The 17,201-nt window shown below is 34.6% G+C and overlaps 1 protein-coding gene across 1 annotated transcript in view; it reads right to left on the minus strand.

Moving 5' to 3' along the window:
* LOC134854876 (uncharacterized) overlaps window positions 1-15,062 on the minus strand; it is a 43,454-nt gene extending 28,392 nt beyond the window's left edge. Inside the window, exon 1 of the mRNA XM_063871235.1 lies at window positions 14,726-15,062. Coding sequence (XP_063727305.1) covers window positions 14,726-14,998 — 273 coding nt within the window. The 5' untranslated portion in view covers window positions 14,999-15,062. The remainder of the gene's footprint in view (window positions 1-14,725) is intronic.
* Window positions 15,063-17,201: the final 2,139 nt, after the last annotated feature.

Consider the following 17,201-nt stretch of genomic DNA (forward strand, 5'->3'; position numbering starts at 1 on the left):
GCTTAGTGTCTAACACTTATGCCAAACAGATTCTCCGCTCGCTTAAGAGCGAAGCAGCTAAGCCCTCAACTTCTTCCTCCTTCGTCTCCGACAACCCGACAACTGAGGACTCGAAGATATCAAAACCCTCCTCTTCGAAGACTCGATCGACAACTCTCAAACCCAGAACCAAGCAATCTGACAAAAGAAAAACCAAGAAAAAAGAATTTTTCCCCAACGACGACGATGACGACGATGATAAAAACTATGAAAGCAGTAAAGAATCGTTTGCGACAACGTCAACAAAAGAATGGAAATCCTACTATCAGTGAAGAAAAGAAACTCAAATTACTCTACACGAAAGGTCCAGCTGCATTTGGTAGCGTTAAAAATTTAACAAATGCTAGTCAACTCTCACCAGAAAAAGTTAGAAAATTTCTGAGATCTCAATCATCACATACAAAGTATGGATTGTTTCGTAAAACATATCCTCGGCTAAAAGTGATTGTTAACGATATCAACGAAATTTGGTCTCTTGACTTGGCTTATGTTGATAAATTGGCTAAATATAACCGAGGGGTACGATATTTATTAGTTGCTGTCGATTGTCTCTCTCGCTACTTACGAGTGGAACCCCTGAAGACCAAATATGCTAAAGAAACAACCGAAGCTTTCAAAAAAATGATCAAAACAAAACAACCAAAAAAAGTTTGGGTTGACAAAGGCACCGAGTTTAAAGGAGAGTTCGAAAAGTTATGTACTAAACGAGAAATCATCAAATACAATACTCACAGTGAAAAAAAATCAGCGTTTGCCGAAAGAAACATTCGATCGCTGAAAAATATTATCTACAAATATTTGGAGTTTGAATGGACTTACAGTTATATTGAAAAATTACAAAGTTTTGTTCAAACGATTAACTCACGCGTTAATAGAGTTACAAAATTGGCTCCAAACAAGGTCACAAGAAAACATGTACCTGCTTTAGTTTCATTAATTGCAAACAGTTCATCGAAGTTGGTACAGAAACCAAAGTTTTATGTTGGTGATTATGTGCGAATAGCGAAGACTGACTTGCCTTTTAGAAAAGGTTACAAGCAGATTTTTACAGACGAAGTTTTTGAAATAGTTGCCATTCCTACTGTAAACCCTCCAACATACAGTCTCATTGATGCGGAAAAGGAAGAAATCAGCGGAAAATTTTATGAAAAAGAACTTAGTTTAATTGGAAACAAAGCTGATTATAACGAAAATGGGCAGTGATGAGTTTACTGTACATTTGATTTCAACAGCATCAATGGATTATTTCCCAGACAACACTTTGGCCAGTTTTAGAAATTTTTGTAAAGAAGAAATAGCTTTAGACGGAGATTGGAGAGTTGCTCTCTCAGAAATAATTTTCCCCACAAAATTAAACAATGTTACTGATGAGGAATTTACGTACTTCAGAGCATCCGAAGTAGTAGCCAGTAAATCCAACGCTGGCAATCCGAATACAATTTCCAGACCCTACTATGGCGAAAAAGTTTTTATCAAATCAGGAGAGTACACTTTTATAGAACAATTGATTAATGAGATAAAAACAAAACTCAAAGACAAAATTCATTTTGATGCGAGTCCTCAAGAAATCACGAATAGCATGAGCATTTGGATGAACGCAAATGAAGGAATCTCATTCCCAAGTCCCCAAATACCCAGTCTGTTAGGCTACAATGCAAAGCTTGATGAGAACGGTGAATATCACATTGGATACAAAATGATACCCTCCTTCGATGCATCTTATGAGGGAAACGAACTGTACGAATCTCATTTCCCATATGACTTATCAAGTGGGACAAGTCTAATTTTTGTCTATATTGACATTATTCAATACCAAACTGTTGGTGATGCAAAGGCCCCATTGTTACGCGTCATTGATTCAAATAGACGCATCAAAAACGGTAGTGCCTGCAGCATTGAACCTAATCATCGAAAAAACTTCACTAATTTAGACTATAAAAAATTATTCACTTCATCTGTACAATCAATATCGGTACAGTTGCGCACAGAAACTGGAAGACTAGTGCCCTTTGCAGGAACTGGTAAAGTTGTGTTGACTCTAAAATTCAAGCGCTTTGATTGAAAACCAATGGAACAATATTATGCAAAGCAAGCTTCACTTCCTCATTTCTCTGGACACTACCGACAACGCGGCAGTGGATTTGGCGCTTTGGCTGCTGGTATTGGTCGTGTTGCTATACCGTTTGCACGACGGGTTATTCTACCGGCTGCGAAAAAACTGGGCAGAGAACTTTTGATGAGTGCAGCGCCAGAACTAATTGATGTCGCTATGAAAAAGAAGTCTCCTAAACAAGCATTGAAAAACACTGTCACAAAAACTGCAAGAAAACAACTCGGTGGTGGTAGACGACGTCGTCGAAAGACACCAATGAATGGATTACGAAGAAGAAGGTCAGTAGGGGCTCGAAAAAGAAAAACAATCATTCGAAGAAAAACCAGACCAGTGAGAAGTCGAGCAGATTTTTTCTCAAACATAAAAAATGATCGCTAATTTGTTACCCAATGAAGCTACCCATAGCTCTCTGGATTTGTTTGAAAAACAACCTCTTTTGATTACTTTTGAAAACGCTTTTGATCAAAAAATTGGACCTGTCTATTCACCTAATGGACCAATGCTTGAATTTGAAATCACCGGTGACCGTAATAATTTTGTTGACCTGCAAAAAATTTATTTGGAAATACGATGCAAAGTAACGCAATCAAGTGGAGCTGATCTGCGATACGACAACACTGATCCTACTGTGTCTGATTCACCGTTCCTCGTAAACAACTCCCTGTATTCCCTTTTCTCTGACTGTACCCTCTCTGCTAATGGACTCAAAATCTCAAATGCCAATAGTAATTTTGCGCATAAAAGCTTTATTGGAACAGAATTTTCTAACAGCAAAGGAGCCAAGGACTCGTGGCTTAAGTGTCAGGGATATCGTTTTGAAAACAATCCCGCTGCAATAGATGCAGCTGATTTCACACCTCAACGAGAACTGGTCCGTGAATCGAATGAAATTTGGTTCTATGGACCCGCTGGAGTTGATTTTTTCACATGTGACAAGCATTTGTTGAGCGGTGTTACCCTCAGACTTTCCTACAGACGTTCTCATGAAGACTTTCTCATTATATCGGAAAATGCTGCCAAGCATTACAAGCTGCAAATACTCGAAGCGAACCTGTATGTTAGAAAAATGACTGTGACCGACCATGTGCTCTCTGCCATTGAATCAACTTTGCTCAAAACTCCTGCGAACTACCCATATCAAGAAGAAATTACAAAAACATTTCTTGCAACAGCTGGTCAGCGCAGCTGGCAACAGGAAGATATTTTTGCTCGTGAACCGGTGAGACAAATTATCATAGCATTGAACACAAATAATGCATTTCTAGGAACAAACCGAACGAATCCTTTTCATTATCAAAAATTTGGACTGGAGCAAGTTACTTTGAGACGAAATGGTTTACCAATAGCAAGTACACCAATCAGTACACAAGATCATAAGCGTCTCTTCTTCAACACACTATCAGCGCTGGGTTTGTTGCACTGCGGGCTGGGAATCACTCTGGATAACTACCAACAGCACTTTATTATGTGTTTTGATCTCACTAGCACACAGCAGGCAGCTCATGACTTCTTGCATCCAGAACTTACTAACTGCTCAGTTTCACTCGATCTTCAATTCTCAAACGCTTTGACAGCAAACCTGGAAATTTTTGTTTGGGGTATACGCTCATCCAATGTATTTATTACCTCCGACCGCAAAGTTACAAAGAACGTCCTTCCCATTTCGACAGTCTGAAAATGGATGAAATCCAGTTGCAGGACCTCATTCAGAATTGTAAACATCTGAAATATAAGTTTTTTGGAGTATTTGCAGCCGACAATTTTCCACCTCACATCCCAAACAACATCTTTATGATTGTGAACACTTCAAAATCAGATTCTCCGGGGACACATTGGATTGTGATATGCAACAGAAGAAATGTTTTATACTTCGCTGATCCTCTCGGTCTTCCTCTCTGGCAGTACACCAATCTGTATAAACGATTGAACGAGAATTTTCATCAAGTGACTGAATTGATGACAAACTTTCCCATGCAAGACTCAAACTCTACCATGTGCGGTTCTTTTTGTATTTATATTGCACATTTGATTTTTGATAAAAACTTTAATGGTGATGCTTCTGATTTTGTTTATATAACTGATCATGTTTTGAAACGTTTCCTAACTCACATGCTTACCCATTAACTAACCATTTAATATAGCTGTTTTATACACTTTACAATTTCATTTTGAACAATACATTCTTTTAGTAATTGAAATTTTACCCAATTGTTAACTGAATAGCAGTAATTCGAGAAGTTAATTCAAAGTGAGAAAAAAGTACAAAATCGATCTATGGGGGGATATCACCATACCAGCTACTGTTGCCTCCTTTCAGTACAATTTCCGGACGGGTTTCGAAACGCCGCCTTTCGGCTGAGAGTCGAGCGCCATGCGTTTTCCTCTACTCGGACCCCAAGAAATTTTGATCCACTTCAATTTTATAGTAACAAGTTAGGTACAAGTTTTGATAATAATTCTGGGCACTTTTGGCTTTCATCAGTGTTCTCGTTTTTCAAGATCTTAACCCACTACAACTTATTAGCTCTTTCAACCTTTCTATAAAATCAAAGCTTTTGTCATAGATTTCAGACGTTTATTTTTCAGTCTTCTGTAGACACGGAAAATGGAAATGTCGAAATTTTCAAGCCAATTTCATTATTTTAGAGTTTTCAGTGTTGCAAAATTTTTCTTTGTTTTTTACTTTCATTTGGCTTAAAGAAACTTTTCATTCTTATTTCGGTCAAATTGATCATTAGCTTTTACCTAAATAGAGGTGGCGGCCGCCGCAATTGACGAATTTTCCTTTCTTTGAGATTCAGCAATAAAACATGCATTTTTGAAGGAAATCGTTCACCGCAGCCAACAGTTAAGCTACGCTGCCAAAATCTGGTGCTTTCCTATTACATATAATAGATATATAACGTCCTTTTACATGTAAACAAGCCAATACCCCCAAACTTTAGAAGGGAAAATATGCACCGACCAAAACTTAATTCCATTCCCGGTTCCACAACGTTCAGTGGGAATACTCAATAATTTACCGAAGTTTTACATAGGGATCATTAAGTATAAAAATTATACATTGGGATCATTAGGTATAAATATTATACATTGGGATCATTAGGTATAAATATTTTACATAGGGATCATTAGGTATAAATATTTTACACAGGGATCATTAGGTATAAATATTTACATAGGGATCATTAGGGATAAATATTTTACATAGGGATCATTAGGGATAAAAATTATACATTGGGATCATTAGGTATAAATATTTTACATGGGGATCATTAGGTATAAATATTTTACATAGGGATCATTAGGTATAAATATTTACATAGGGATCATTAGGAATCTATACCCAATGATCCCTGTAGGGATCACCCCCCCCCCCCCCCCCGATCCCAGTGTCGTATATCTATACTACTCACTTGTATTATTGTACTATAGCTACTAAATTTTTAGCTAAGCTTTTTGACAAATACCTTTTGGTGAGCGAAACTAAATGAACATTTGTTAGCCTTAAACTCCGCATTGTGAAGTCAGAAGCTTAGTTTTACTTATTTGAACTTATGAACAGCAGGTCAAAAGTTCTATTTAATTAACTAGGAGTTTTCCTCGAACGATTGACAAGAGTTTTGAAATAACAACTAAATTGAAGCTTATGTAGAGCACGTGCACTGCACACAAAAATGCCTGAAAACGTTCAGCTATGCTTACCACATAGTCAAGTCAAGGCGGTTTTTAAGCTAATGTCATTTTGTTGGCAAAATCGTTAAAATTGAGCAAGCTAATCGTTCAAAAACTAATTCGTTGTTGGACCGAAAATTTATGCGTGCAATTCAGTGATAAACTGAAACCCGACGTCAAAATAATCAGGCTTAGGATAATTCATGTCGTTTAACACAATTGAATGAACTAAATATTTGGAGTCAAAGCCAGAAACTTGGAATTAAATATATTTTGGAATAACTGTTTTTACAGTATTCATGGCCATGGTCCAGCCAAAATTTTGTCACAACATTTTCTTGACTTCCCGAAAACCAAACTTGCAAAAAATTATTTAAGCGTAGCCATGTCACTTTCAGACGTCGGCTCAACACCCTTTTTAGGCATCGGCTCAAAAGGGTTCCCGGTGTCTGAGAGACTTGGGATTTCGACTTTTGACAACTATACACAACTCTAAGATACCCTATTGGAAAAAAACCCGACAAATCGGTCTAAGAAAGTTGGCATTGGCAAAAGTCACTTTTTGGTCGATTTAGAAAAAGCAAAAAAAAAAACGTCAAAAAAATTAGAACTGGGTTTTATTTTCGCATTTTTGGAAAGCCCTGCTTATATACTTTTCGACTATTTATTGATGGTTGAGTTGAAATAAATTTCAAAACTCTCGGTTTAGGGCTAGTGTATTTTTAGGGCAAGGCTAGAAATGTTTAAAAGTCTCATTCTCATCAAAAAACTATCAAAATTTTGAAAACTCTACGTTTCTGGTGGTTTCATGAGCTAAATCAACCAACAGGACTATAAAAAATTTGGGGCTAACTTTTGAAACCTAAAGAAGAAATGTGTTTTTACAGTGCAGTTACTCTGACAACCCGACCTTGGTCGAGGTGATTTAACATTACAAAAGTTGACAAAATATTTACGAAATAAACTGACCCGTATGCCCTATTTTGAGCGAGAATCACAATCTTGCTGTCATTTTTACGGTTAAAAAAAATTTGGGGCTGTTTTCTACAATTTAATGTTTTATGAAATTAACTTATGAAAGGCAGGTCAAAAGGTCTATTTAATTAACTAGGAGTTTTCCTTGAAGGATTGATAAGAATTTGGCATTAACAACTAAATTGAAGCTTATGTAGAGTTATGTGAACTGCACACAAAAATGCCTGAAAACGTTTAGCTATGCTTACCACGTAGTCGAGGTGGTTTTTAAGCTACTGTCATTTTGTTGGCAAAACCGTTGAAATTGAGCAAGCTAATCGGTCAGAAACTGAATCATTGTTGTTGGACCGAAATTTTATGCGTGAAATTCAGTGATAAACTGAAACCCAACGTCAAAAAAATCAGGCTAAGGTTATTTAACTTCATTTAACACAATTGAATTAACTAAAAATTTGGAACCATAGCCAGAAATTTGGAACTAACTATATTTTGGAATACCTGTTTGTACAGTATTCATGGCCATGGTACAAGCCAAAATTTTGTCACAATATTTTCTTGACTTTCCTAAGCTCAAACTTGCAAAAAACTTATTTAAGTGTAGCCATGTCACTTTCAGATGTCGGCTCAGCGCCATTTTTAGGCATCAGCTCAAAAGGGTTCCCGGTGTCTGAGAGACTTGGGATTTCGACTTTTGAAAATTATACACAACTCCAGGATACCGCATTGGAAAAAAAACCAACAAATCGGTCTAAGAAAGTTGGGATTGGCAGAAGTCACTTTTTGGTCGACTTAGGATAAGCAAAAAAAAACTTCAAAAAAATTAGAACTGGTCTTTATTTTTACAATTTTTGAAAGCCCTGCTTATGGTTTAGGGATAGTGTTTTTTTAGGGCAAGGCTCGAAATGTTTAAAAGTCTCATTCTCATCGAATAATGATCAAAATTTCGAAAACTCAACGTTTCTAGTGGCTTCTCGAGCTAAATCAACCAACAGGACTATAAAAATCTTTGGGGCTAACTTTTAAAACCTAAAGGAGAAATGTGTATTTATAGTGTAGTTTTTCTGAGAACCCGACTTTGGTCGAAGTGATTTAACATAGAAAAAGTTGACAAATTGTTTTGTATAAACTGACCCATAGGCCCTATTGTGAGCGAGGATCACAATGATGCTGTCATTTTTTTGGTTAAAAAAAGTGTTGGGGCTATTTTTTACAATTTAATGTCCTAGCCCTAGGGATGTCATTTTTTGTTCGGGAAAAGGAAATTTAGATTTAGAATTTAGCCTAAGGTTAATTTAAACGCTGGTTTTTAAAAAAAAAGTTGCACATATTTCACGTCTTCTCATTGGTAGGAGATTCCCAAGAAGCCCTTATTTGCACAAGGCGATTGCTAGAACTTGAGAAGTTCAAACTTGAGCCAAGGTGAAGTTTTTGGGGCTGGGTCCTTTTCAGCTCACTTTTGAATTTCTCATTGACATATAATTGACATATTTATTCTTTGACAAATAATAATGAAATTGTGCATGTGAACTCTCCGTATGTTGTATTTTATACCGTGATAGAAAAAAAATTGAAATTTTTTTGAGTCATTTTACGATCTTCAAAATTTCAAAACGGATACAATCTAACATGCGTTCAATGAGATGAAAATTCACTGACCTATTTGATCTGGGCGTGAAACCACTTGCACTAGTCCTCTTATACACTTTAAAAAAGGTATCAGTTTTTCGGGCTAAGGATTTTTTGTGGCCCAATTTTGGTTTCCTCATCAACCACTAGACATTTGAAAATACAAGCGTGCTGGTATTTCCTCCAGAGTGATTATAATACATACTGAAGGTAAAAATTTTGATAAAACTTTTTTGTCGTTTTATCATCTACAATTTTCTCTTGAATTTTTGATAGATTTGATTATGTCGTTCATCGAGATGAAACTTCACTGACGGCATTTTTCAAGTTATGAAACCATGATAAAAGAACTGTTTTGTGTTGGATACACTTTGAAAAACTGTCAGTTCTAGCCGTTGAACCGTTTGTGGATAAGTTAAAATAGATGAAGTTTGAAAAAAATTTCAATTTTTTTTCAAATCAACTTTTGGCTAGGAATCAGCTTTTGGCAAGCTGAAAAGTTTTCGTTTTCTAATTTTCTGATTTCACTGTATAGTAGTTACAAAGAGTTTTCCTACGAGGTCTATTTTGCTATAATGCAATTGATACAACTTAAGAAAATCGAAGCTGAGAAGTGTTTTTGGTGTAATGGCTTTTTTGTCTCAATTTTGTTTTTCGCATCAACCATTAGATATATTTTGTTGAAATTATGCGTGTAGACTCTCCATAGTGTCTAAGAGACATGCTGAAAGTAAAGTTTAAGATGAAAAAAGGATTTGGGTCTTCTTACCCTATTCAATTTTCTAAAGAAGTTAGTATCGAATGTGTCGACCAATGAGATGAAATTTCACTGACGGCATTAATCTGGTTATTAAACTAGTTATTATGAGCAGTATTTGTGCCTTTCGTATTTAAGAAAACTCTCAGGTAACAGTTGAGCTGGAAAACCGTTTGTGGCTAAATCAATTGATGTGAGGTTTGGTAAAAATTCTCAAACGTTTGAAAAATCTAATTCTTAAATGGATTTTTCAGCTCCTCAAATTTTACCCCTGCTGAAGACATTTAGAAAAGTTTTCATTTGGGCAGCTAGAGATTATTTTGGGGTAATTTTTGATTTGCTGATGATGAAAAGTTTTTTCAGTTTTAGGTTTGGGTGGTCAAATATTCCTTCTTTGCTTATCACTAAAACTTTCAGGCAGTTCACATCTTGAAAGAAAGTTGAACTGTAACATAATGTTTTATTTCATTATCATATCGAATTTTTATTTTTTTGGATACTTTTGGGGCTAGGGGTCTTTTTTGGGGATTGGGTTTATTTTTTCTTCATTTTTCAACTTCCAGTCAAATTGTTTGTTGATAATGCTACAAACTCTAGTTTTTTGTGTTTATTCAATGAAGTAACAAGTTTGATGTTGTTTTTTGGTGTTTAAGGGACCTACTAATCGTTTTCAGTTGAGTTTCAGCTAGTTTCCAAAAAAAAGTGTTGTGAATTTGAAGGATTTTTTTCTAGTTTTTGGGTGGGGCCTCAAATATTCGTTTTTTGTTTATCACCTAATTTTTCAGCCAATACAGATCTCAAAACATTATGTTTGGTTTCAGTTTGGTATCGATTTTTTGTATTTTTTTGTTGATTTTGTGTTTAGGGGTCTTTTTTTGGGTGTTGCCCTCTTCTTGAGCGATTTTCCCTTGGTTTCCAACTTAGTCAAATTGCTTGTTGAAAATGCAGTAAACTCTAGTTTTTGTGTTTATTGAATAACGTAGCCATCTCATTGTTGTTTTTTGGTGTTTTTGGGGTTTTAGTCAAACTTTTTAGACGAATTTCAGCTAGCTTCTAAAAAAGTAGAACCTTGTCACTTTTTGGCGTTTATCCCAACTCTCAATAGTCTACATGCACCAAATTTTTATAATTTTAACTTTTTTTAGGTCAAGATAAGCTAATATTGTCTGTTAAATTCGATTATCTAGGATTGTTTTGTTGAAAAAATTGAAAGTCGTGCTTATTAATGAAATTTACAAATTGTTTTCAAACTTACCTTTTTATTCTGCTTGATGCAGTTACTACGTAAGTTGCATAAACTCTTACTTTTCACTTGAAATTTTATTAATAAGTTGTTTTTCTGTTTTTTTTTTTCGTTTTGACATTTGACCTTCTATTTTATTGTTTTTTACCTTTGCCATGTGTAAAAATTGCCACTAACTCACTTTCACTAATGTCATTTGCCCAACCCCCTTCACGTTCAAGTAGAGGGGATTCGTGGTTGAACGGGGGCATTTAATGGCAGACTGGGTGAGGAAATTGTTGAACGGAGGGGGAGGGGGGAGACTCAACGTAAATGTCACAACGTGTTTTAACAACCCGCCTTCCTTAGTTTACTCCAGCATCTCCCAGTTACTAAACCAAGGTGGGGGAGGATTAAGAACGTGAGGTGAGGTGATTGAAAACATAGAGGGTGATTGAACTGGGAGTGATAAGAAGTGGATTTTACATTGAGTAACCCCACTTTCATTGTACAAAACTTGACGGGAAGGAGGGGGGTATTGGCAAGCTGTAAACTGAAAAGAAGGGGGTTGGGTTTGGTGGTAAACATTTGTAAGATGGATTATAATGGATTCTTATTTCAAAAATAATTGATTATAATGGATTATGTTGACAAAAATAACCGATTCCAGTGCCGAAAATAATGGATATGAATCGATTATAATTATTTATCATGGAGTAGTTTTTTTCAAGAAAAATTGATTATAACGGCAATTTAACCAATTTCGTGGATTGAATTTTACATCTAGTGGATTATATTATAAAATTTCAGTCAAGAAACTTCTATTTAATCGATTAAAACCGTGGGCTTTCGGTACGGGTTCTTTCATTTGATTATAAGACTCAATATCAAATTTTTTTGTAAATCTGAATTGTTTTTCAATTTTCAAAGGTTTTCATGAAACGACCATGCTAAAGCATGGAGGTAAAAAAAAGCTGATTAGAGCATTTCTACTAGTCATGGTGATAAAACAACGCCTCGCTTTGTTCTTCATCTTGGCTTAAATCGATAAAGATCGATTTAAAGTAATTTTAGTAAATTTAACAAATTTTTGGTAAATTTCACTTTGATTGAAATTGATTTTAAAGTTTTTTGTTAACAAGTCTGTAAAAAATATAAGAACAAGGTTTGCTTGATTGATTTGATTTCAAAATGATTTGAGTGAATTTCAAATCCATATTTTAAAACTTCAAAGAGCAATTGTTTACAAAAACTTGAGACAATTGTTCTATTTCGACATAGATTCATATCTCAAATCTTGCGCTTCAAACATGTTTTCAATCTCTATTTTTGTTGGTTAATATCCTGATGTCAGTTAGGAGAATAATTTTGTTTGAAAGAGAAACTTGAGAAACTTTGTATTCGGGTGTATTTGATTTTTTTCTTTTTTTATTCTTTTTGTTTTTCTTGCGAAATCAGGTACCACAAGTAGCGATTGGAATGGGCTGAGTGTAGTATCATACTAAATACCTTTCAGTCGTAATTTGAACGACCTATAAAAAAACTTGAAAAAAATTTCCTTGTGTCAAAAAAACCGGTTTGAAAACTTTGATTTTCATTAGGGTATTTAGTTTTAGTTTAGGCCAAAAAAACTTATGTTTACTTGAGTTTTTGGCGCCATTTTCGGAATCAAAAACTTCAAAAATTCAAAATTTTTCTGCAAAAAAATTGGAAAAAATGTCTGAAAATTTTTTGATTGGTTTCTTACAATTTTTTTGTTTTTAACCATTTTTCTATAAAAACTGTTTTCCAATTGGCCTATTTGACATGACTGCCGCATTTGACTTATTTCAATTTTTTTGCTCAGATTTTTCTATCACACCACACAGAAAAAACGACACTAATTTGAAAAAAAAAAGTATTTTTTAAGACTATGTTTGTAGCATTCATTGTTACTTGCACAGTTACCGCCTATCCTTGTTAGTTTTTTTGCTTTTCTTAGTAAATATTTAAAAAAAAAACAAAATTGATGTTTTACAACAGGAGCTGATATGCTTGACCGACTTAGAGTTTGCCAAAAATGGTCGAAAAAGGTCAACTATGCGGGTGAAAAAATCTTGCCGTTCGAGTTAGCTCGACTGTTTTCAACTATCATTTGCTATGAAATAATTGTAGTTTAAATTACAGTAAGCATTGTTTTATTTATTGCCTTTTATGTTTACTTGAGTTGTTTCAGCTTGTTTTTTAAATAAGAACGGTATTATAAAGGCAGTTTTCGATCGAAATTAGGCAGTTTTTGAGCTATAGTTCAATTCTTTTTTTAACAATTGAATAAAGCCTGTTTCAATGAAACCTCGATTCAGTCTGATCAAGAACTTACTTCGACCGAGCTTACGATGGAAGAAAAACTGACATCATTCGAATAATTCAAGCGCTTCGCCCTAGAATTGGGTGGGGGGGGGGGCTTTTTTACGGAAATAGCCCCGCCTCCGTCATTTTAACTCTTCACAAAGTTCACTTATGAGTTTGAAGAAAACATTTGAACATCTGAAATAAATTTAATCGCCCAATTGAAAAAGAACGAATGATAGAAAATTAAACTAAAAAAAAATATATCAATGTTTTCTACTTACGCTGGTCTAAACAGTTTCAAAATTTTGAAAACTTTGACAGCTGAATTACTATTTCATTCAAATAGAACTAATTTTTGCTGGGTTCGAAAAAGTGTAGGCACAGAAGATGCTTCAGCAACTTTTTTGCACTGTCCTAACGGATTTACGATAACGATCACTCTCATTTTAGTTTAGTGTTCAGTTTTTGTTTCGACTTTCGAAGAAAACAGAATATTTAAGCTCGGTGTGGTTTTTTTATTCAGTCAATTTTCGCCTCAAAATAATAGATTTCGACAAAAAATATTTAAACCCCATTGAAGATATCGACTCCTTGAGTTCAAATGTAAAAAGATATTTTACCTCTGATTATTTTTGTAAAGTTCTGGGGGTTTGAAAATTGCCAAATTGGCTATGTTCTGGACTGAACTATGCGCGCTTTGAGGATTTTAATCATATTGCTGAGAGCGTAACGCAAATTATTTATGCGTGGCGAGTTATCTCGCACAACAAAACCGTTTCTAATTGAATAGAGGTTAGCTAACCAGATTGGTCGTATACATTTCACACTTTGAGACTCTACAAAATTTATAGATTTTCAATATTTTTTTTCCTGAAAACTTTTCGATATGAATTAAGGGGCAGTCGGAACTTTCAGGGCTTTGCCTGATACTCGAGCAGTCTTGTTTTGTTTCAAAAACTATAACTATCAGGTTTGAATCCAAATAAGACTGCTCGTATATCAGGGCAAAGCCCTGAATGTTGCGACTGTCCCTTAATTAGGTTTTGGGAAAAGCAAATTTTGAAAACCTACAATATCAAAGTGTAAAAATTTGAGTCGTACGAAATTAAAACAATTTGGAACGATTTTGTTGAGCGGGATAATTGTTCACGCATAAGTAATTCGCGTTACGCTCTCAGCTTTATAAATAATCTCTTCAAAGCGCGCATAATGTAGTCCAGAACATGGCCAATTTGTCAATTTATCATTTTTCAAACCCCCAGAACTTTGAAGAAAATAATCGGGGTCAAAATATCTTTTTGAATTTGAACTTAGGAGTTCTATATCTTCAATGGGGTATAAATTTTTTTGCTGAAAACTGTTATTTCGATCGGCGAAAATTGACTGAATAAAAAAACCACTCCGAGCATAAATATTCCGTTTTCTTCGAAGTCGGAATATTTATTGTTATCATTCCATTTTCAGATTAAAATGAAGAGAATTACTTTCTGGATTGTCTCGAGTTATTTTTATAAATTTGATTTTTGTGTCGCTCAAAAGTTTCAAAGCAGTTTAAAACATAAATTGACATAAGGTCGCCGAATGGATTACCTAAACCATTAATGGTCAAATCATTGATGGTAAATTCATTAACGTATTTGCTTCTTGCTTCAAATTTCAACTCTCTCAATCTAAAATTGCCTTCACTTGGCCATACGGATGCAAAAAGAAAAATTCTTTCGACTTTATTCAACTAACATTGATACTATCCAAAAAGAGAATTTGAAAAGCAGTTCAAAAATCACTCGTTTTGGAAAATTTTTTCACAAGAGGCTCATTTCGGAAAGATAGGCTACCTTCCTTGCTAGATTAATTTTCTGGTGAAAACCAAATATCGTTCAAAATTTTGTTAGTTTGCAGTTTTGATTCATTTGCTAAAACTTCTAAATAGATTAAAACAATCAAAAAACTTTTTTTTTCACATAAAGAAGAAATTTTCGACACTTACCTGTGAAACTTCTGCCAGGAAAGACGTGCTCTGCTTGTTTAGTGTCCGGGGTCCTTTTTCATTTCCTTTATTAGTAGTCATTTCAGCTAAGTTGATGTTGCCGTTGCTCTTTTCGTCACCAGCTGTTGGATGAACGATGTTCATCTTGACGGAGTTGCCATCGTCACTTTCATGCGAAAAAGTTGTAATCGTATCTTGTTTTTTATTATTGTCTTTATTAACGAGATTGAAATCTGCTTTTTGGTGGTTATTCAAACAGTACTTTTGCTTCATTTTAGTAAGAATCTTCGTATGTATTTTGTATGAGCGAGTGAAAATTCTAATTGCGTTTCACAGTTTGCAGCTGCGGCTTATGATAGTAGTTTATTTTTGTTTAACATTCAAAAAAAGCAGGTCTTCGAATATTAACAAAAGCCACAAAGTACTGAAAAGTTTTTTAAAGAGCTCTTAAACTCCATTTTTAATGCTGATTGAGGCAACACAATTGCCATCTCAAAAACCCACAATTCTCTCCTTCTCAAAAAATAGCACATCCAACTAAAAAATTTAACGTTGAGTTATTCGTATAATTACTAAGGGCAGGGCCAGGGTTGGGTTATTTTTGATAATCACAAACGGATGTACTAACCTTTTCACCCCCAATTTTTTGAGAACATCTTTTTCCTTATTTAATAGTTAAAAAATTTCACGATCTTTTTTTTATTAACCCAAGTAAAAAGGTGTTAAGGATCAAAAAAATTGAGAAGGCTGTTGCATAGGGTAGCCAGAAATTTGGATAGTTACAGCGCAAAACTTATGCAAATTGGACCAGAACTTTACATTATTAAAATTCAGGAATCATTGCGCCCTGAAAAAAAAACAACAGGTAATGTGACTGGCTGAGATTGAGCAACAGCTTGAGACCAACAGAAAAGGAGACTGGGGGTTTTGAGCTTGGATGAATCCAGATAGTGAAATCAATTTATCGTTGAAAAGAATAGAACGCATTGGTTGTCGGTGTCAAATGGTGCAGCAGAAAGAAAGCTTAGCCAGGAAGAGTAGAGTTTATATTCGCAAGCTAGTCTTAGTTCCCATATGTCAGTTTGAACTTCAATTGGATCATAGCGGCTTTGACCTACATCAGGAAAATAAGAAAATAATGAAAGAAAACACACTAAACTAAAACATTTATCATGCGAAATTGAAAATGTCCCAAATGTGTAGTGAAATTAATTGATAATGACAACACTACCAATGATTACAGAGGTTAATTTTTTTATAAAAAACTAAAACTCTTGTTAAGAATAAAACACTTTTTAGGGGAACATATATTTTTCGCGGTAAGAAACAATTGATGTAGGTACAAAATCAGACAGGTAGAGAAAGCAAGACAGAGAGAAAAAAAGAGTGAATGAAAACCAATTTCAAATCCTGATATCTGGAAAAACACTTGATGAGGCTGATGCGACTATAAGTGTCAATTTACTTTAAAAACAAATCCAAAACAATCGAATAACTTGGAGTTTTTCTTTGATACTGCTGTTTCCAGATCCGAAGCAGTTCTTATCTCTTAAATGACTTTTAGTTTCACTTAACTCTTGTTCTACAATGTTCAATTTTTTTAAAGCAACTAAGTTGTGAAAAAAAAACAATTGGAAAATATTGATGCATCGGAAAAAAAAGATTTGGCTAACTACTGAAAGGCAGAACTACTGAAAGCGAAAACATTTTATGCTAATTTTGGAAGATTCCTGTTGTGTTAGAAATATGCTCAAAATTTAATCTGGAAAAGTTTAATAGTGGCAGCGTTTAAATAAAAGTCGTAAAACTTGCTGTATTTGCTATTTTGAGAAACGTTGAAAACGTTCTGTTGATGTGCGATGACTCATGCAAAAAAGATAAATGATAAAGGCGTTAGTAAACTAGCGACAGCAGAAAGACGCAAGTGCTTGGTTGTTATCTCTGTTAAGCCTATATCTTCCTAACAAAGACAATGGGAACAAAATTTTGATTTGACAACATCTCTCATATTACAAATCAAATAACCCCGTGAAATTCAGCAGCTATATCATCATGGGAAGCAAAATAGTGTAACAATTTTATACGAAATTCGCATGAAAAGACTCTAAAGGACATCTTCGTACACCTACTAATACAATTAGATCACCTAACATCAAACTGTCTAAGATTATGAAAAGTGCTCAACTATAAAACTCTCTAGGCCATCAATTCTCTGTTTACCATTTAAAAAGACGGACGCGAATCCATCAAAAATAAACATGAGAAAAGCATCTATTCTGCAGGGCATGGTACAATTGAAATCAAATCAACTGAGGAGCTTTATCAGTTAAAAATCAAAAGTTCAGGGCAGGTCAGTCGTTTGCAAACACGCCTGATTAATGCAACCAACGGCATTGTGCCCGCTATTAACTCAATTGTTAGTAACTCAAATCAACTCGAAAAAACAATAAAAACATCAAACAATCCAAAAAAAAAG

Source organism: Symsagittifera roscoffensis, chromosome 9 (assembly GCF_963678635.1).
Source record: "Symsagittifera roscoffensis chromosome 9, txSymRosc1.1, whole genome shotgun sequence".
Classification (NCBI taxonomy): Eukaryota; Metazoa; Xenacoelomorpha; order Acoela; family Convolutidae; genus Symsagittifera; species Symsagittifera roscoffensis.